The sequence below is a fragment of the Perca flavescens genome, chromosome 18, assembly GCF_004354835.1.
Source record: "Perca flavescens isolate YP-PL-M2 chromosome 18, PFLA_1.0, whole genome shotgun sequence".
In the NCBI taxonomy this organism is placed as follows: Eukaryota; Metazoa; Chordata; class Actinopteri; order Perciformes; family Percidae; genus Perca; species Perca flavescens.
This window is the reverse complement of record NC_041348.1, coordinates 13,309,349-13,330,210: the sequence shown is the minus strand read 5'-3', so window position 1 is coordinate 13,330,210 and position 20,862 is coordinate 13,309,349. Positions and strand designations below refer to the sequence as shown.

General features: G+C 42.4%; 2 protein-coding genes across 3 annotated transcripts; one reads left to right on the top strand and one right to left on the bottom strand.

The window, feature by feature from the left end:
- Window positions 1-1,296: 1,296 nt before the first annotated feature.
- armh4 (armadillo like helical domain containing 4) lies at window positions 1,297-8,647 on the bottom strand. 2 transcript variants are annotated; one of them, XM_028605225.1, is made up of 8 exons: window positions 8,412-8,647; window positions 6,402-7,336; window positions 4,851-5,243; window positions 4,040-4,189; window positions 3,756-3,914; window positions 3,565-3,596; window positions 2,974-3,123; window positions 1,297-2,872 (listed from the first exon to the last, which is right to left on the bottom strand). In XM_028605225.1, the coding sequence occupies exons 2-8, from the start codon at window positions 7,312-7,314 to the stop codon at window positions 2,798-2,800; spliced, it is 1,872 nt and encodes a 623-aa protein (XP_028461026.1). In that variant the 5' UTR covers window positions 7,315-7,336; window positions 8,412-8,647; the 3' UTR covers window positions 1,297-2,797. The 2 variants fall into 2 exon arrangements, with proteins under 2 accessions (XP_028461026.1, XP_028461027.1); XM_028605226.1 differs by having other exon boundaries at window positions 2,989-3,123.
- Window positions 8,648-9,747: 1,100 nt separating this feature from the next.
- actr10 (actin related protein 10) lies at window positions 9,748-18,193 on the top strand. Its single transcript, XM_028605057.1, has 13 exons — window positions 9,748-9,957; window positions 11,596-11,668; window positions 11,760-11,842; window positions 11,984-12,092; window positions 12,564-12,671; window positions 12,925-12,992; window positions 13,200-13,279; window positions 13,951-13,986; window positions 14,561-14,640; window positions 14,738-14,811; window positions 15,154-15,235; window positions 16,647-16,848; window positions 17,088-18,193. Exons 1-13 carry the CDS (start codon window positions 9,881-9,883, stop codon window positions 17,267-17,269), a joined length of 1,254 nt encoding a protein of 417 aa, XP_028460858.1. The 5' UTR covers window positions 9,748-9,880; the 3' UTR covers window positions 17,270-18,193.
- Window positions 18,194-20,862: the final 2,669 nt, after the last annotated feature.

Sequence of the window (20,862 nt, the reverse complement as noted above, 5' to 3'; positions counted from 1 at the left end):
ACAATGGTGATCAGATGACCTTTTTTTTTTTTTTTCAGATTTGTATAAGAGTGTTGTTCTATTCCTCGGCTATATTGAGATAATGTATTTTTTTTTTTTTTTTGTGAATCATCTGTTGGGAAGGGGGCAGTTTGGGTTGATTTATTAGATTTGGTTTTAATTTTAATTTCTGTGCTACTTAAGCCCATCCAGAGGTGTAACGAGAATTATGAGCGCTTCATAGTGGGCATACAGACGCTCTAGACCCTGAACGCCAACTATTATCTTTACTGCTCATCTGACACTGTTTCGATTTCAATTACCCCCCCTTGTAAACTCCTAGTTTATTTTGGAGGTTTGAAAACATCTGTCCTCTTGTGTCCCCTCTCTGTTCCTTTTTTATATATTTTTTTTTTTTGGTTTTGTTTTATACAGTGACTACTGATGGATGAAAGGACAGGATAGGCAACCCCTTACAAAATGAACATTACTCGTTCTTTCAAACCAGCTGTCGGCATAAAGACGTGTTTTAGATTTTGAAGGAAAAGTGTCTGTTATTTTCTGTCTTTTTTTTTTTTTTTTTTTTTTTTTTTTTTTGGTAGTCCTGTGAAACTCTGGCAGTTCCATACGGGCATTACAGCCTGTCACAAAGAGCTAAAGGGCTCCGTTTAGCTCATGATCACAGACTGAAGGGCTTCGTCATCGATATCAGTTCATAGCCATGGCCTGTGGTCTTGTTTTAGCCAGCTCTCTATCTCTCTGACAATGCATTTGTAATAAGTTCTGACTTGACATGCCAGTTCAGTGTTCACAGATGTCAGATGCAGTTTCATCCCCCCCCTCTTTCTTCCTGAACGTCCCTCTGTGCTATCCAGGTAACCATCGCACTCCCCACTTCTCTGTCCTCAGCTGGGGTGACATCTGCCATCCCACGTTTCTAGTGTTAACAATTTTAAATTCCCCCAGAAACCAGTTTGCTGGTCAAATAAACAGTGTTTGTCTTGGCTGTCGTGCTGCACCGTAAAAAGCTGTGGTCCCTACAACCAACCACAGGGGCTTCCTGCAGTCTTTTCATGGGGTTGGCCTCCACCGCCGCCATCCACAAAGTGTGCAAAGGGGAGAGCAAAAGGTTTTTCTGCATGTCCGATTTCTGTTTTCCCTGTCCCCTCTCTTGATTTTGATCTGGAAATGTCCGAAAGCTTTTATTTAATGTGGAAAAAGAACACAGAAATAAATTATTTGATTTTTTTAATGTTGTAAACTGGGTTATCTTGTCTACTGTCTGGAGTGGTTTTCATTTCGAACATAATGCACACTTAAGCTGTAATATTAAGAAAGTGTCCCAATCAGACATGTTAAAGAATTGTTTATTAGATCACATGTTTCATATCTACATAAAGAGACAAAAGTGTCCTATTTTACATTACACTTACCCTAAAACAGTATTATTGCATATAAACAGGCAGTACATTTCTGTATCAGATGGCGATGAAGTTACAGAAAATATATTTTCTTTAAACAAAAGACTATACTTTGCGTGGTGTTACAGACATGGCTCAAATGAGTAGTGTTCAAATATTTCTTGCATCTTATTTGTCTCAACTACAGATTTTATGAAATGACTCTTCCTCAAAACGTAAGGACTTGATTGGACTACATATTACATCTCAGCAATGTGACATTGGGCCGGACGTGTTGGCCAAAACGTTTGCTTTATTCTGCCCTGGTTTTAACCAGATTAACACACAAAAGACACGAAAAATGTGAAATTTCAACTTGTGAAAATATGAACTTGTCTTCAATGTTTGTGCTTTTTCAGCCAACGTAAACCCTGCATTCATCAGAAATAAGTCTCTGCAGCGGGCCTGTGTATAGTCTTAGTAGTGGGAATAGACTTCGTAGTCATGCACTTCAAGTGGCAAAAGAATGAATTCCTATTAAGAGTTATATTGTACATCAAAATCTGTTTTATGCTACATACTTTTGTAGGATTATGGTATTTTGTATGTGCGTCTCACAGGAACTTTTATGAACAAATGCCTTTGAATAAAACATTTACATTTCCACAAAATTCACATTTAAACGAAGCATTAGTTGAATTGTATGTGAAGGTTTCTGAAATGTGAGGAAATCTTGCTTTAAGGGAATAGTTCAGCATTTTTGGGAAACGCGCTTTTCCAATTTCATGTAGAGAGTTAGACGAGAAGATAATCTCTTTAACTCTCTGCAAAAAAAGCGAATAAGCGTATTTCCCAAAATGTTGAACAATTCCTTTAAATATCCTAAATGTATAGCAAGAAATACAACTTTATTTACATTAAAATGACTGACCCCAAGCCAGCTACATATACAGTACATACTGTATATTTACATTGATGTAACTCTTCTACAGCCCTTTTTTATTACTTGACAGAACGCCTGCTGGTCCACATTTTCCCCCTCAACTCCAACAGTTTACCAGCAACACACTCAACCTGCCAATACCCTGCTAATGCTTTATTTTATTTTTTTAACTAGCATTAATATCAGTTTTTATGTCAAAGTGTATGACGCCAGCCCTGCCAAGCCATTAGAGTCACCTGACAACATTCAGAAAAGTGCTCACATTGGTACTTTTTAGAAAGGAGGGTATACAAAGCAGACCTTTGTGCAAATTGTGTCCTATTCTCAGTCGCACTCTGTGGATCAGATGAGTCATAGCCAAACAGCCCAGGGTGATTGGAGATGCGGTAGTCATAGCGATGGGGGTGTTATCCGACCCTCCTTTACAGGAGCGTCAGCCGTTGGTCACTGACAAAAGGAGCCTTAAAGGGTCTCATCAGAACTCATCCTCGGAGCTGTCGGCCAGCAGCATGGCCTGGTCCTGACGGCTGGTCCCGGGCTCTCGCGGTTGCTGGGGAGGAAGTATAAACTTACTGTAATACTCCATACAAGATTGATCCTCAAGAACAAGTGTGATAAGTAATAAGTGATGAATACAACTGGGTTATTGACCTCTGGCTGCCTGACCTTCCTCCTCTGGTGTTTGAAGCTGTTCCTCCTCTTGCGGTGAATCATCCTGATGCTGTAGAGGGCGCCAACGATCAGCAGGGCCCCAGTGATGCCAATGCCCACAGGGGCCAACATCCCAGACACATAACCCGCCTGACGAGGGGGAAAACACAGAGGTCTCAACGGAGCAGTGTCATAAAAATAAATTTAATCCAAGTAATCTTTCTTATACTCCAAATGATCACAAATACCGGTGGTAATTTGCCTGGATGAAGAAAGATGATTTATGCAGCCTTACAGATGAGACTATAGAAAAAGAGATTATTGACAGTTTTATTTTTGACAGGACATCTTAGACATGAAAGGGGAGAGAGAGGGGGAATGACATGCAGCATAGGGCAGCAGGTCGGAACCGAACCCCCGGCCGCTGCGTCGAGGACTGGGCCTCTGCATATGGGAGCGCGCTCTACCAGGTGAGCTGGCCATGCGCCCTGATTATTGCCAGTTTTCTCTATAACATAAGGGAGTGAAGGAAACTTGACATTTTTTGATGGACAACCAAGATTTTTGAAGGGCAGCAGGGGGCAGTTTTACCTTTTCTCTGATCAGCTCCACCCAGCTCCGCACTGGAAGAAAAGAGCCACAGATTTAACTATTTCTCTCTCATACTGGTAGTGGTTTAAATGTTTCTGGTTTCTTTCATGATGACGGCAAGTGATGGTATGAGCATTAGATTCATTATGTTAAATTCCAAGACTTATAAAAAGATGATTGAGTCCTCATACTCAGCCCCTGGTTGCGTTGAACCCAGACAGGAGGTGGAGGGATGGGGCTGTACGGAGGCTGCGTTGAGAATGTTTTAGGTGTTTCTGTCAGGTCCTCCTCGCTCTCATCCTCCACCGATTCCTCCGAGTTCTCATCCTCCTCATCTTCATCTGGCTCCTCTGTTGGGAACCGAATCAAACTGGTACTCAGCAGCCAAGAAGGAAAGGTCACGTTTATGAATACATTTTTTTTTTTTTCATTAAAATCGTTTTTTTTTTTCATTTGGCGATAAAATTCGTCTTACCCTCAGACTCCATCTGCTCCAACCCTGATCTGGATCTGTGTGCCGGGTGATGGGTTGCCATGGTTACCGTTGTCACAGAATGCTGGAAGGATGAGAAGGAGGGGCCAATGGTGGGCAAGTTCTCTTCACGGTTTGGCGTCCTAGCGGCACCTGCACGTAGCAAATCGCATGGCCCAAGGAGACAGCAAGAGCAGTGGAGGTTTTTACACACGGTGTGCACAACTGCAGCTGCAACTCACAACTCATTTTAACATCTAATAATGTGTCTCCAAGGACAAAATGGCTATCTAGACTTTGGGTGAACTTATGTTGTGTTTCAGTGATTTAAGAAACTTAAAACATAAATGTCAGATGGATTCGTTCTCAAGCAACCTTCAAGTCTCTACAAGTTGACATTAATGCTGAAGTGACATTAAATCCAAACCGAGGCTGCCTGGAGGGAAAACATCTTTTTATCAAACTATGACTGGTGCGTGGTACTTTTCTTAATAGAAGAATGTTGCCACACCATCATGATGTACTGTGACACCATAATTCTACTTTCAAACTGGAGTTTTAAATGTGTTTTCTCATACAAATTTAGCATAGGCTACAGTAAACTAATTATCTTCTTGAAATTGGTAGCTCCATCACACTTATTAATTATGACCCCTATGCTTTGAAAAATGGCTGGCAGTAAATATATGTGGCTTGTAGGAAAAAAAAGGCTTAATCATGCCAAAACAGCATTATGGTACATGAAAGTCATTGTTCCACAGAGCGTTATGTTGACATTGAGAGTCATTGACTGACTCTGGTTCTGCCACTTCACCTCTCTCAGAGTGATCCTCCGGCTCAGTCGCCGCTTGCTGCTGTGAAACCGATGGACCTAAGGAGCTGATTGGCTCCAGGAGCTCCCCGCCAGACGTCTGCCAAGGTATCGTCCAGTCTGGCATCAGCAGGGCTGGGGCATGCGAGGGACCGTCGCTGTCTGTCTCCACCGTGACCAGCTGGTCCAGATCCACCTCTGACTGAGGCATTTCTCGAGTCGCCATGGCAGCAGGAGGCGGAGCGCTGCCGGGCACCAGCGTGACCGCTGCCACTGCCTCTGCTGCTGCCCCCTCCGGTGTGACATCTTCGAAAGGCTCAAAGATGAGAGGGAGAGCCTCTGACGACATGGTGCCCTCTGTGGCTTCATCCTGAGATGGCGGGACCACGGTGTCCGCTGTAATTGTGTCAACGCGAGCACAGAGACAGAATGGGGGTCAGGGTATGCAGCACGGTATTCAATTTGCAAAGGGCAGACTTGTTTGGACATTGTGGTAAAAGTCATTAAAATACTGCAGTCTAAAAAGGATGTTGTTCTGATGGTGCTCAGTTCAGTGTAAACTAGGGCAAATGAATCTCTGCTGAAACTGTATTCAGGATAGCATTGGAGTATTTATGACAGAATGCAGCTTTTTGAAGGAGGAACCTCTTTGGACATTCATTTAAAGCACTTGCACTCTCTCAGAGGCGAGTTCACAGTGCAGCTAAGACACATGAAAGAAGGAATGCTTGAAAAATGGTTCTTTTCTTAGATAAGAGGCGATCACAGAGGCGGCTGTCACAGGAGAAGCTGCCACTGCATATCTCTCAGGCATTTCCTTTAGTCCAAAGCATTTCTAAAATAGGCTGAATAATGCTTATAAAGACCGCAATCCTTTTACATAATACTGTTTTGGGAATTGAGGGTTTTTTTCAGCTTTCTTTCTGTTGGGAGGAAGCTTCACCAAACAGACAATCCCCAAATTGACGGCAGGAACACATATTGGCTCAGGCAGACTCCTTTAATCTATTTCCCTGTCCTGCTTCACTGAATAATAACCTGCCTGTGTCTTCACAATGGTCTGGATGGGGAGTGGGAAGGGTGGGAAAGAAAGAGAGGAGGTTTGAGGGGGTATATAGATAGAGAGAAAGAGGGGTTGAATCCTCTGAAGACTTGTATAACACACCCTGCCACCAGACCTTTCCAAGCAGTTGTGTGTGTTCTCTATTTTTTTTTTTTCTTTTTCAGGCTCGAGTCAGGAATAGAAAGTAATTAGACTGCCACGGGTCCCAGCTGGGGTTCAAAGTGGAGTGTGGAAAAGCGGGCGCCTTTCTTTGCCAATCATCAAAGGCAATCTCTGCCGCTAGACGTGTCGTTTTCATTTCCGCCTCACTTTTTAATGAAGCCTCTTGAAACCCTGAAAACTCTAGCAAGCCAGAAAATAAAGCTTGTTGTGGAATGGAGTCTTATAGGGTGACACAGACTGCAGAGCATTACCTCACACCAGGGATTTTGTGTGTCTTAAGTTTCTATTTTCCATCAACATTAATATGCTTTTCAGTCTTTCTGACTTACCACCACCGGGCCTCGCCGCCTCAGTCCACAGACTTTCTGGTCCATCCTCTCTGGGCATCAGGTTTAGTCCGATTTCAGGTAACAAAGGGTCTGTGAGGGAGGATATTGTAGCTCCATCATGGCCCCAAATTGGCAAATGCGTGAAGGTCAGAGGGGAGAGAAAGACCGAGGGAAGGGTGGGACTGTGGGAGGTCAGTTTTTGGATCCATTCTCCAGTATTTGGAGTTTCTGTAGAGGATGGCAAGCTTGTTTCTGGATCTTTATCCCGGAGAGAATCACCATAACCAGCCAGTTTTGCTCGGTCTTCCTCACCTTGGTCTTTGCCCTCCCTGGCGGTGATGCTCAGCTGTGGTGGCACTCTTGAGGAGGCTGAAAATCCATCTGGAGTAAACCCTGCGGTACTCACGGCTGTGTCCAACTGCTTTCTCCCACGTGTGGGACTTAACGCAGGCTTGATGACAGGTATGTCCTCCTTATCTTCTGGATCAACAGACAGCACTGAAGCTGACTCTGACTGAGCGTCTCCCATCTCTGATAAGCTCCCGACCTTCTTTACCCCGCTCCTTTGGCTCCATGCCTCTCCGCCAGCAACACTCGACCCAGATCTTCCATCAAGGCTGTCCCAATTTTCGGTCTGCGTCACTGGAGCTATCCCCTCAGGACGTCCAAGTGGGCCAGCCCCTCCTTCTACACCTGTATTCAATAGCAGGCCAGTCACATGTTCTGTATCTGAGGTGTCAGATTTTACATCTGTAGTGTGCGTTGACCCAACAGTTGTCACTGAGCCGGCACACCGCCCGTCACAGTCGCTGTCCTGTGTGGGGGTGAAGTTTGGGAGGTGGACAGGGGCTCCATAGACACAGAGACAGGTCCCAGCCAGGAGGAGGCGATGGAGCATCCCAGACATCAGCATCTCTGTCTCGTCTCAGTGTCTGCTGAGAGTGGACACAAATGATAAATGCTAATAGGCTTAACTGAGGTGTGAACAGTCCCTGCCTGCAACTTCAACGCTTTGCCACCAAGCAGCAGACATGTGGACGGAGAGAAAAAGCAGCAGAGGTGGCGGTGTGTGTGGAGGAAGATAGGTGACAGGGCACATTACAAACGTGTGAACCTGCAGATGAAAGGGTCGGAATGCAAAGTGTATTTCATTTTTAGAAAATCATATAGCCTGTAATAACCACAGAGAACAGGATTAACTGGCCATGTCTGCCTGCCTTTGCTTTGATGCTGTTCGTAGCACCGTTTTTGAATTATTCGGGTGAAATTCCTTTTCATCTCTTCTGTTCATTGTGTATTTGAAAGCAATGCTGGGCACACACACACACACACACACACACAGACAGAAGGAGAGTGACAAACAGAGAGAGAGAGAGGGAGGGAATCTGACACAGCAATCCTTAGCACCCCTCCGCACTTCACCTATAAATAGCACCAGTTTTTTCCATCCTCTATAGGATCCTCTACAGATTTTGATCCATGTAAAATGAAACATACCTGATTCTCTCTGAAAAGAGGGCAATTGTCAAAAGCACATTATAAAATGCTACATCGGATTAGAAACACAGCAAACAACTATGCACAGCGCATGTGTTGCTTTACATGATTTGACAGCAACAATCAACCTAATAATCAATCCCTGCGGACACGTCTGGTGTTTACAGGGTGACACCCTTTCATATTGCCTGAGTCAGACCACCGTCTGAGAGAAATCATCATCCAGCCCCGATGATGTCCAACAATGTCACAATACAGCCCTGTTCTCTGTCAGCGCACCTCCCCTGGGATCAACACAGTGAGCAGCCGGAATACTCGCGCAATCCACACCTGACAACATAATGGCTCGAGCATTTGGACTGTAAACAAATTCACGCTGCGGTGTTGAATACTGGAGCTAATCGTAGCCTCACAGAGACTACAATGCATTCCCTTAAAATCGCATCACCCATCATATTCTGGCAATGAGAGCGAAATGCACATCACAATTCAAGTCGCGTAAAAATAATATACCTTCCAGAGTTCATGACGGATCGCTGTGCCTGGGATGCGGAGTTCTCTTTGCAGTGTGCAAAAAAAAAAGAAAAGAAAAAAATGCTGTTTGCATGGACACAAATTGAGGATAGTCAAGTGTGGAAAGCAGGCTGAAGGAGAGGCTTGTTGTTGTGCAGCTCGGCGTCACTGACTGAAAGTCTCAGTCTTCTCTACGTATGTGCGCCTGCTGCTTCAGAAGTGCTGCCACCAAATGCTTCAAATCGGCAGGATTTATGCAAACAGACGGCGTTGACATCTGCTTTATGATAACTGCGCTATTGCCATCGAATGCATCTACTTCCTGTTGCATAATCTACAATTAATTTGTTTATTGTTTTTCCCATAAGGGTTATATGAGGCTCCTGGTGGTGCTGAAAGGACAGCTCCTTACCCCCCAATATAAAGGTCGCCAGCTACTTAAAGAGAGCAGCGGAGGCCAAGAAGACAACTTTATATTACACGTTGTTTTTTTTAAATGAACAGATTGCTAGGTTTAAAATAAGCTTAATGCATAATGCAAACATATTCTTAATGCTCTTTATATTGTGAGCAAATATGCTGTTGTGCTAAAAATAAATCTTTTTTTTTTTAACCCGAGATTTATTTCTGTATGACTACCCTGGCCCTTTCAATTAGCACAGTTAATCTAAAATAGCACAGCAAAAGCAGGTGCATGTATGAGCATGAAATACTAGTGCGAAATTGAGTGAAATACAGTTAATGATATTGGAATGTGTTATGGTAATTGTATTAAAAATGGTATGATGATTTGCTAGTATTTCCACCAGAGAATCCTGTGGGGACAGAGGTACAGTATTAGTAAAATTGAGTAGGCTTAGAGTTTGGATACACAGAAAACTGTTCCAGTGACCCCCTGTGGTGGTCCAGTGAGGTTCATCATCATCATCCAGGGTTAGGCTACATCTGTGTATTGTCAATAGTGGGACAATTGTTAGAACTTTTTAAGAAACTTTTTTTAACCCTTTATAATAATTTATTATTACAGCTTTAACAATAGTCTTTGCTTTAATGACAGTTTTTTCAATGCTTTAAAGAAGACATAGGCCTAATACAATAGCTACACAACATAACACATCACAATATCGCCAATTTATGGATGGAAATAATACAATTATGTAAGCTGATAGAAAATGTACTTTGAACTTGTCTGTAATTGAAGGCTATTTCTAAAGTTTATTAATGTTTTACTTTTTGTATCTTAAAAGTCTGCATTTGATTGATTCATCTGAAACGTATTTGGTGAAAACAAAGTTTTCATCATTTTGAGCATATTTTGATCAGGCAATCGATGTGACGTCATCGCGTTTCTGAAGACCCAACCCAATCCAACCGGAAGACAACAGTGTTTTTTTCATCCTTTTGATCGATACGATGCAAATTTGCGACGGTCAACGCTAAGCACTGACATTCTTCATTCCAATAATAAAATGCCCTTATTTGATGGGTTGGGAAGTGGAGGAGAGAAGACTGCGATCGTTATTGACTTAGGAGCAGCATACACAAAGTGAGTAACGTTACCAGCCGTTGGCACGCCTTGTTAACATAGCTAGCTAATGTTTATATTTTTCTGAACTAACTTCCCGTGTCTTGGCACTTTAGCTAGGTCAAATAAAAAACACATGATACATAATTGTATACCGGTAGTAAATTCTGTATCGTTAGCTAGAAAGTCGGTCAGTCAATGTTAACAGACGTTAGACATGTCAGTGTTTAGCTTGTGTTAGCTAGCTAGCTAATGCCAAATTAAAGCTAAGATAAAATCCAATAAGTAACGAAAGACAACCGTACTGGACGCCAATAGCCTCTTATAGTCCGCTGCATTGCCAGTTTTTCAACACCCTACATTTTCGTATTTGGGTCAACTTCCGACATTGAGCCCATTTAATGCTGTTGCTAACCTTTGTTAAAATAATGTAGCTAGCCAGACATCTAGCTAGGTATTGAGAAGCTTTTTATTATGTTGGTGGAAATTGGATTACATTAGATGTAGCTAGCTAGCTAGCTAGCTAGCTAATTGACCACGTAAACAACACGTCTAAATTTGGCTTCATCAGTCCAGACAAGCTTCTTGTCATTTGTCCGTTGTGAGCCAAATACTAACCCCATGTTGACTGCTATTGAGTTTTGTTAAGCACCTAGTAATCTGATAGCTGTCTGATACTAAAAGTTACTTCACCTACCATTATATTTTACACATCTTCCAATACATTCATGGCATTTAGGGTATTTACAATTAGAGATGGCCCGATACCACTTTTTTGCTTCCCGATACCGATTCCGATACCTGAACTTGCGTATCGGCCGACACCGAGTACCGATCCGATACCAGAGTGTCATATATTTCATTATGTTTTAACAGCTGTATACTACTATCTCTGTATGGATGTGATATGATTTCTATCTTTGTTGTCGGTCTGGCTCAGGTTAAACTCTTTGTGAAACATGAACAAACACAAACAATGAATGCCCCAGAACTTTCTTTTATTCTCCAGTTTGACAGTCAGTTATAACGGAAAAAGAACATAAATAAACTACTTTAATGTAGATTTTCTTTAGGGCTTTATTACGTGGTATCGGATTGGTGCATAAACTCCAGTACTTCCCGATACCGATACCAGCGTTTTATGCAATATCGGAGCCGATACCAGTAACATCTCTATTTACAATACGCTTGTTACTGGAGAGTTACCTAAAATGCTACAATTCTTATTATATTTCGTTGGAAGTGTATATGGCTTAAGTGCTACATAATCCATGTTATCTTGCTGTGATTTTAGGCACATTTATTATGTTATAAAGATGAGAAACTGTCCTGAGGCAAGTCACATGCAGATCAAGAGGACTGTTCTCTTTTAATAATGATTTCTTTGTCTACTGTTACTCTCTAAACACATTTGACACAGATCTGCGCTGTTATTTTGTTTATATGCAACACACTAAAAGGATTTTTGCTATTTCATATAATGATTATACAGCCCTTTGAGTCAAGTCTTTGTATGCAGTTTTGCTTGTGTTCTACGATGTGTAGAAGCCTAAAAAGGTTACTGATTGCATTATTCTTGCTAGTTATATTATTAAACAATTATCAATCTTTTCTGCACAGGCCTCATGCAGCTCAGCTGATAGTTTCCGTTTCTTACAGATGCGGCTTTGCAGGGGAAACGGGGCCCAGGTTCATAATTCCGAGCGAGATCCGGAAACCGGGACAGCAGCAGGTGAGACACCGCTGTGATTTGCTGAGTGTAATCATTTGGAAGGATGTTTGGAAATTGCTAAATATATCTTAATTTGGTGTCTCGCTTTCAGGCCATCAAAGTGGTTCAGTACAACATCAATACAGAAGAGCTTTATGTCATCCTCAAAGAGTTTATCCATTTACTGTACTTCAGGTGAGACTCTGCTGCATTAGTTATTCATTCTAAGTGTTTAACATCCTTTATAAATAAAATCCAGTATACTGCTTTTAGATGAAAAATGGAGTGGTCCAGCCTCATCAAATCAAAGTTTGTCTTCCCATTTGTCTCAATCAGGCACCTGCTGGTGAATCCTCGCGACAGAAGGGTGGTCATCATCGAGTCCATCCTCTGCCCGTCTCACTTCAGGGAGACACTCACCAAGGTTTTCTTTAAACAGTTTGAGGTATGAAAACCAACCAGAGAGGTGTTTTATAGCTGTAGAAATGTTAGGAAAAAAGTGTTAATGTGGAACCTGTGTGTCACATGATGTACTTATTTAAATATACTTATTTTGTGCTCCAAAATGTGATTTCCCCATCAATTTGAAAAGTATAGGGACCTCAGTGTGACTGCAGTAAAGAAAGTCCTGCAGTAAATTCTTTTTAACTTTACTGACAACCTTGATAGTAAGTGTGTGTGTGTGTGTGTGTGTGTGTGTGTGTGTGTGTGTGTGTGTTATTTTATTTTTTTGGGGGGGCTTTTTTACCTTTTATTTCAGAGTGACCGTGGGTAACCAGGAAAGGTGGGAGAGAGATGGGGGATGACATGCAGCAAAGGGCCGCAGGTCGGATTCGATTTCGAACCCGGGCCGCTGCAAAGGACTCAGCCTACATGCCCCATGTTTTAAGTGTTATTCTTTGATGGTGTTTCCCAGGTGCCCTCTGTGTTGTTTGCTCCAAGCCACCTCATGGCCATCATGACTTTGGGAATCAACTCGGCTCTGGTGATGGACTGTGGCCACACAGAGACGCTGGTGCTACCTGTATCCTTTTTCATCTCATCTTGGAGTCGTTGACCACTAAAGGTACACTCCAACTGGTTAGGTAATGGATTTGTTTGCTTTCTTACCCAGAATCAGGAAAGAAGATTGGTATGAGTTTAATCTCTGTTTGTTCAGTCGAGAGAGTGGTCCAGGACACATTTAGCCTCTATGATATTTCTGAACGTGTACATGAAAGAAGGTTTATTGTATTGTGTATGAACTTTATATGCTAATACCTTAACTGTAAAATCAGGTTTATGAGTGCACTCCTATTCTTCCAGCTTGGGAGGCTTTGCCTTTGGGAGGGAAAGCCATTCATAAGTAAGTAGCTCTAACAGATTCCAGAGGAGTGTGTGACTTTGCATGTTGTTGTGCTATTTTGTGCACACTTGTCTGTGGAAAGAACACTACTATTTTTACACTTTGTTCCGTGTTGATTGCAAATCTTGTGACTGTAAAATGGAACCATTTTTATTTTCAGATGTGCTTGTTTCCTACCTTAACAGCATGTGTCTGTATTTCTTCTAGAGAATTAGATGGACTTCTTGTGGAACAGTGCACTGTGGACACCGACACCACCACTGGGCAGAGTGTACCAGCTGCCATTGGTAATTACAGGAACATAACTTTTGTCTTTTTGAATGGATAAACTGACATGGACTGATGATTAGTTTTACAGTGCAGAAAAACACAATGACTTTGACCTGTTATGCGTCATTTACTATTCATAGGAAGAACTTGTTTCTGTGTGACATTGGAGTGAAACCCATTCTCAATTTGTGAATTATACATATGCATACAGTCTATTTTAGAGTTTTCTCTCCACACTTTTTCTTGATGGAGGAAACTGAAGCGTTGTGTTGAGCTGTGAGAACCACAGCTGCAGCGGAGTTAGAGAAGCTACACTTCTACATCAATAATTAAGACAGCCAGCCGCTTGACTGTTGAATGAACTGCACTTCTGCAGTAAGCACAGAGGGGCTGAGATCTCCGTAATCAACCCTTTACACTGTGCACGAGTCACAGAGAGAAATTAATGCCCACAAATCTGAAGTCCATAAAGGATTTGTTAATTAACAGTAGTGGAACCTGTGTTTATTTTACATCCTTTTTGACACTCGTCCTTTGCTCAGCTCACACATTCCCCCAAACGCTGATTCCGCCTCATTATAAATCTAATTTGGAAGTGAAATAAGAGAAATGGCTGACTTGTGAGCACGGCAATCAATAAAAAATTAAGTTTCACTTGTTTTATGTGTGTTTTTCATCTTTTCTTCAGGGACCATCCCAGAGGAGACTGTGGAGGATATCAAGGGTAGCTTTGATGGAGTTTGAAGAATTTAATTATTCCCTTCAAAAGGCAGCATTCCCCAAAGAAAACAACACAAAAAAAAAATCCAAACTTCTATTGAGACTGTTTGCTTCCTTCGTTAACCATCCATCCACTGGAATATTATCCTAGCTGAAAACTGTTGTGTGTTTCATAATGCTGCAGATATGTAATTTACTCGGTGTGTGCTGCAAAATAGCCCATGTCAGTTAAAGTTCCCATGGCATGAAAATTTCACTTTATGAGGTTTTTTAACATTAATATGCGTTCCCCCAGCCTGTCTATGGTCCCCCAGTGGCTAGAAATGGTGATAGGTGTAAACCGAGCCCTGGGTATCCTGCTCTGCCTTTGAGAAAATGAAAGCTCAGATGGGCCGATCTGTTATGTCATGTTATGAGGTCATAAGGAGCAAGGTTACCTCCCCTTTCTCTGCTTTGCCCGCCCAGAGAATTTGGCCCATCCATGAGAAAGAGAGACATGGCTTTCAAACGATGTTCATCCTTAGTTATAAATATGTCTTTTAGTTTGGACGTCTGCTCATTAATTTTGTTTCCTGCAGTCAGAACATGCTTTGTCAGTGACCTGCAGAGAGGCCTCCAGATCCAGGAAGCCAAATTTAACCTGGACGGTGCAGCTGAAGTAAGTGCCATGTTGTTTGTATATGTAAACAAATGTTTGAATATTGCATTGCCGTAGGTTCATTTACAATTCTCCCTTCTTGTGAATGTGTTTGCAGCGTCCAGCCCCGCCTCCAGATGTTGATTACCCTCTGGATGGTGAGAAAATCTTGCACGTCAAAGGATCAATCAGGTAGTTCATCAAATGATGCTTTTTGTATCTGCTTGTGCCTTCAAGTGAGACAGGCCCAGATATTTGGTTCTTTTTGTTGTTGTTGTAAACTCCAACGTCTTTCAACTTGAGGTATTTCCATGGGTTTTTGTATTCTTATTTTTAGTCATGTTTCCCTTTGTCACGGTAGAAGGTCCTTCTGTAAAATGAGAAGCTTCGATTCTTGGTTTGTCTCATTGCTGTACCGTCTATCTGTGGGACAATACATACATTTGTCTTTTTAAATTGCTTGTTGTCCGCTCTTTGTCTTTAAATGTCTATCAGATAGTCACTCATTAGATTTTCTCTCTTTTTTTCCTCCAGGGACTCTGTGATGGAGATCCTGTTTGAACAGGACAATGAAGAGAAGAGTGTGGCCTCTCTGATACTTGATGCTCTGGTCAAGGTAGAGAAAAGTTATTCATTCTATTTGTCTTGTCAAGTCTGAGGGCAAGATGTTGTGTTTATGAGCAATCGCTTTCTTGATGCGGTATAAAAGTAACAGAAAACACAGAGATGTAAATCAAAATTCTTTCTTTGTCGAGACAGGAACAAACCTCGACAGGAAACGAGTCTTAAGTATGGCGTTGGAAAGTAGAGCAGGGAAAGTTCATTTGAAGCTTAACGCCTTTTAATTAAATTTTTTAATGTCTATTTATTTAAAAGTTTCCCCTGTTTAAGAGCATGCATGTTGCAGTAATATAGGATGATCCTACATGGCTCTCTTTACCACCTTTTGTGTCTTGGTGTTGATATTATTTTATTTGGATTTTGCCTCACTAATCTTCCCTTGTGGTGGATATCCATTGGAAACAGTTTGGGCCTAATTACCCTTCTGTTAGTCTCGCTTTTACAGACCCTCCTCCAAAGCGTGCTGGAGGAGGGTCTGGCTACTCCACACAGCATTTGGGGATGGGAGGAATACATGCTCTGGTTTATTGCAATTTCTTTAAACCAATGGTGGTATCACAAATAAAGTTGTTTTAGTCGTGCAATAGTAAACTCAGATTGGACAGATAGTCTAGCTAGCTGTCTGGATTTACCCTGCAGAGATCTGAGAAAAGGTTAACCATAGTCCTCATAAATCCACCAGAGTTTAAAATGCCAACACAAAGGAAGCCCAAGGCAACAGATATCCGGCCTAAATGAGTGAAATCCGGCGGATTTTCTGGCAGCAACGGAGCAATCCCAGAAGTGGAACGTCGAGGATATAGACTACCCTTCTGTAAACATTCAGTATATTTGGCAGATGGAGTGCACCAACTCAGTTTTGTTCGCCGTGGAGTTGAGTGTACAGTTTGACTCAGTGCGGTTGCTATGGCGACACTCAAGTGAGGCCATTCCATGTAACTAAGACCGGTTCTGTTGTCCATGTGGGGATCCAGTCAGCACCGGACAGCCTCATTAATCTCAGTGGGTACAGCAGCAGCAGACATTACACAGCCTCAGGCTTGAACTGCTACAGCAATACGTTTAAACCCCCGAGCTGTGCACTACTCTACTCATTATATATTGATATATCACCATGGAAGGCACTGCAGTAATGCCCGCTTCAGCTACTTTCATCCATCACAGTTTCTTTGAGTCCGCACCTGTCCTGAAAACCAGAAAGTGCAGTCCTGTAGTGGCGGAACTGCTGCCTCCTGCTGCCTCATGGTTTTCTCCTACTGCACTGGCTGTGGACATAGATGACCTATTGAAAACATGTTTTAATAGTAATCTATCTCTAATCTGTCATGTCAAGGTGGAAGGAACAGACGAAAGCATGAAATGCAAATGATCTAATTTGGAAAATGTGTGATTGTGTTTCCTTGTAGTGCCCCATTGACACACGTAAGGTGCTCTCAGAGAACCTGGTGGTGATCGGAGGCACGGCCATGCTGCCGGGTTTCCTGCACCGTCTGCTGGCCGAGCTACGCCTCCTTGTGGAGAAACCCAAGTACAGCAACGTGCTGGCCAGCAAGAGCTTGCGTTTACACGCTCCACCTGCCAAGCCCAACTGCACCGCCTGGCTCGGAGGTCAGATAATGAGTTTTTATTTGAATATTTATTATAATCTGCTGAACGGAAGGCTTTCCCAGAAAGGCAAAATAAATAAAAAATAAAAAACACTCCAGCATCAGCATACTTCAGAAACCATAATGTCTTTTTCACAGTTTTTTTTTGGAAAAGAATTTGGAAAAATATTTCTTCATGGCCGCTCGTATCATTTGGAAAGCTCTCCCTGTATTCATACTGTCCTCTGCTGTCCTCAACAGGTGCTATCTTCGGGGCGCTGCAGGACATCCTGGGCAGCAGGTCAGTGTCACGAGACTACTACAACCAGACAGGCCGCATCCCAGACTGGTGCTGCTTGAGCTCCCCTCCTCCCGAGTCTCTCTACGAAGCAGGGAAGACGCCCCCCCCCCTCATGAAGAGAGCCTTCTCCACAGAGAAGTAGAGTGATCTGTAACATAATTCTAATGATGTACTCTCCTTTACTCCACGTGATAAAACAGTTCAGTCTTTTTAATGTGTTAACTACATCAAACAAACAGCTCTAGACGTTCTTAATGTCTAGTAGTCACACGCACGTTTTTGTGTGCAGACTGTTTGATGATGGGGCGAGCTGGTTTCTGACCTCCCCAGTAAGAACAGATATTGGGATTTTAGGCGTTTACATTGATATTCTACAAGTGTTAGAATTTCAAGTACTGTAGGTCCTGTGCTACACGCAGCCGTGTCTTCTGTTTCATTTTACGTCTCACTGAGGAAGACTGACCCTGTACATGCTCAGTCTCACTTCACCTGTTTCTGCATTTTGTTGCCATTACGACTGAAAAACCCATCGTGTTCAGCAGAAATGTTTACCAAATTGTGCTTTAGTAATCCTTTTTCCAGTAAAACTGCAGAAAATGTGGCTCAACTTTGCTGATGTTTTCCAGTGTGATGTATGATAAAGTGTGGAGAACTGACTGCGTTTTTGACGGTAATGTCCCATGGAAGTCTTATTTATTGTTTGGATCTCGCAGTGTAAAGTGGTTGTTGAACTCAATAAAGGCCCTGCACACTCACGAAGGTATTGTCAGTTATTTCATTTCAAAATGGGGTGGAGGTATCCTGGGAAATACTAAGTCGTCCCACCCTTAAGAAGTGGTAGCACATGTAACGGGACGGTCAGGGAGATGTGAATTAGTCAAGATCCGAACACATCCACTCTGAGCAGTGGTCTAATCAAGCTAAATAATTGAAATCACCTGTGTGTGTTGACTGTAGTATTTGTTGTTGTTGTTGTTGTTTACAGGCTTTAACACATCTTCCAAACAATGCCATCTTGCTCTGTAACCTTTTATATCCAACTATTACAACAAATAAATATTTAGAATTCAATCAGACTTGCTTTTTTCTGTCCTTTTTATTCTAGAATGGCATATATTTAAAAAGAAAAATGAGTAACCCAAATATTTTATAAAGAAATCGCCGATTAGAGTGCTATTTTTGTGTAATGACCTTATAGACACCATCCTAAACTAAGAGCAAAAGTCTTGAAACCGTCCACATACAGTAGGCCTACCTACTTCCAATAGATAGAAGTCAAGTAGACTAATTCGTGCAACACAGCTCACTGCAGTGTCTTTATAGTTAATGAAGACACTTTTTCCAGATTACTGCCTTGGTTGCTGCCAAAATGATTGTTTTCTATGATGTTTTCTATTTTTTCCCCCACTTAAATCTCTGAGCTTTACATTTGCACAGTATCATAGGGAAATGTCATGTTTTATCAGGCCTCATATCATCTCTGAATGTCTTATCAAAAATGTAGGAGGAAACACTGGAATGGTTGCCAGCGATCATTCTGGCTGTAAATACAGTAACAACAAGGAAATGCAAATATCTCACTTCCAAACCAAAAGAATGCAGTGTTAATTTCTCTTACCTGATAAATCAATGCAGAGTAAGTTGCAGCCACCTTGAGTGTAACCCATAGAGTAAACTATGGATAGTTAGGCCAGTATGTAGCAGGAAAACATTAACTAGATCTACATAAGCCAACAGAATACAATCCAGCCACATTTAAAGGTTGTGTACATGCTCTATAGAGCAAGGTGGAGGGTGAGGGTGTGGCCTTGACCAACTGCCACTTTGCTTGTTTGCAAGCCATGATGTCTCTCTCTCATGGGTGGGCCAAATTCTCTGGGTGGGCAAAGCAGAGAAAGGGGAGGTAACCTTGCTCCTTATGACCTCCTAAGGAGCAAGATTCCAGATCGGCCCATCTGAGCTTTCATTTTCTCAAAGGCAGAGCAGGATACCCAGGGCTCGGTTTACACCTATCACCATTTCTAGCCACTGGGGGACCATAGGCAGGCTGGGGGAACTCATATTAATGTTAAAAAACCTCATAAATTGAAAATTTCATGTCATGGGACCTTTAAGGTAAATTAAAAACTGCATAGTTCCCCTTTAAGTCTCTGCCCAATCGTCTTTGTAATTATGCTGACATTGAAATCTTGTTGCACTAAGTTGAAGTTGGCTTTGAAACAAAATGTCAGTCTTTTACTTTGTGTAATTGAATTTGATCAGAAGTCTCATTTATTGCACTTTTAAATCTAACCCTTAAAGGGAATACATTTTCCTCATCTACTCTCTGTTTACTGAGCTTTATCCGCTCTGCTAAACTTATCAAGAAACCCCCAGCACTGTTAATGCGTGTGTGCGTCCCAGAATGGAGTTGCATCGGTTTGGCCTTTTGGGTCACATTCATCACTCAGTGATGGTCTGTCTGGTCACTGTGGGCTTGGGAACCAGTCTGATTACCCACAATGCACCTGCAGCCCAAGGCTGGTAAAAAAAAACAAAAAACAACAACTGGGAAAACAGATAAGAGTTTGGAGAAAAAATAGACAAAAATTAAGCGGAGGAGAAGCAAAGATCAGGCTGTAGATGAATATTAGGAGGTGTGTATCTGTTTGTCTGTTTTTCTGTCTTCTTCAGCGGCAGCATTAAAGGTCACACAACCTCCCCAGAGCATTAATGTGCTTTTTGGAAACATTGTCTCAGTGCACATGCTTTTGTGACTTGTAGGTGAATAATCTTCATCTGTTTCCATGTGATGTAGGGTAAATACACAGACACATCTAATCAACCTCTTACAACTGCAGAGGGATTTTGGGGAAGAAAATAAGCCCTTTGTTATTCACATGATAGTTGATATGAATAGGCTTTGAAGCAGAAAGAGTGCAGACCTCCTACCTGTGGATGCAGGCCAATGTTTGTACGAGTTACCATGATTACCCTCTTCTGACCATCTAGCGAAAGACAAGCACAGCCTTGCCCATATCTGGAGGTATTAGAGCTGTAAAGTCCCACCTGCTGCCGCTGCTCCAGGCTCCAGCTGAGGGGAACCCCATCCTCCCTCTATGGAGACTGGGACCGGAGCATCAGTGTGGTTCCCAGAGACAGGAAGCAGCAGCTGTCTGTCTGACCTCTGGCTATCAGACTGGGAGTCTGAGCAGGAAGGGGAAACCCCCCGGTAGTGAGTGGGTGAGCCCTGCCTTTAAGGAGTGTTGGCGAACCGTTCATTGGGAAGACCAGAAAAGTTCAAAAGCAGTTAACACGCTCAGGATGTTCCCACAGTGTTCACGGTGGGTTTTAAATGATTATTATATCTGTATTCTGCGCTGGATTAAGATATCACTCTGATAGATTTGAGTACACACTCTTCTTGGAACTGTTTTTTTTTTTTTTTTTTTTTTTGTTTTTGTTTTGCTATGACACCAGGAGTATTGCAAGGAGCGAGAGGCGAATGTTGTGAGAGGGGAGGCATCATCCATCTTGGTTATCTCTTCCACAGAGGCTGTTTTTTTCAAAACACAGCAGCCCAGTTATCCCATAAATCACACTGGCTGTGAAAGCCCACCTGAGCCTATAGTCCTAGTAAATGCTGAGGCACCTCTGTGCTTGTCATTCGCGCCCTGCAGAACGAGCAATTAAAGGAATGGTGATACGGCTGGTGTCACTGCACCTGTAAGTCATGGTGGGAAGTGAACATAGTCA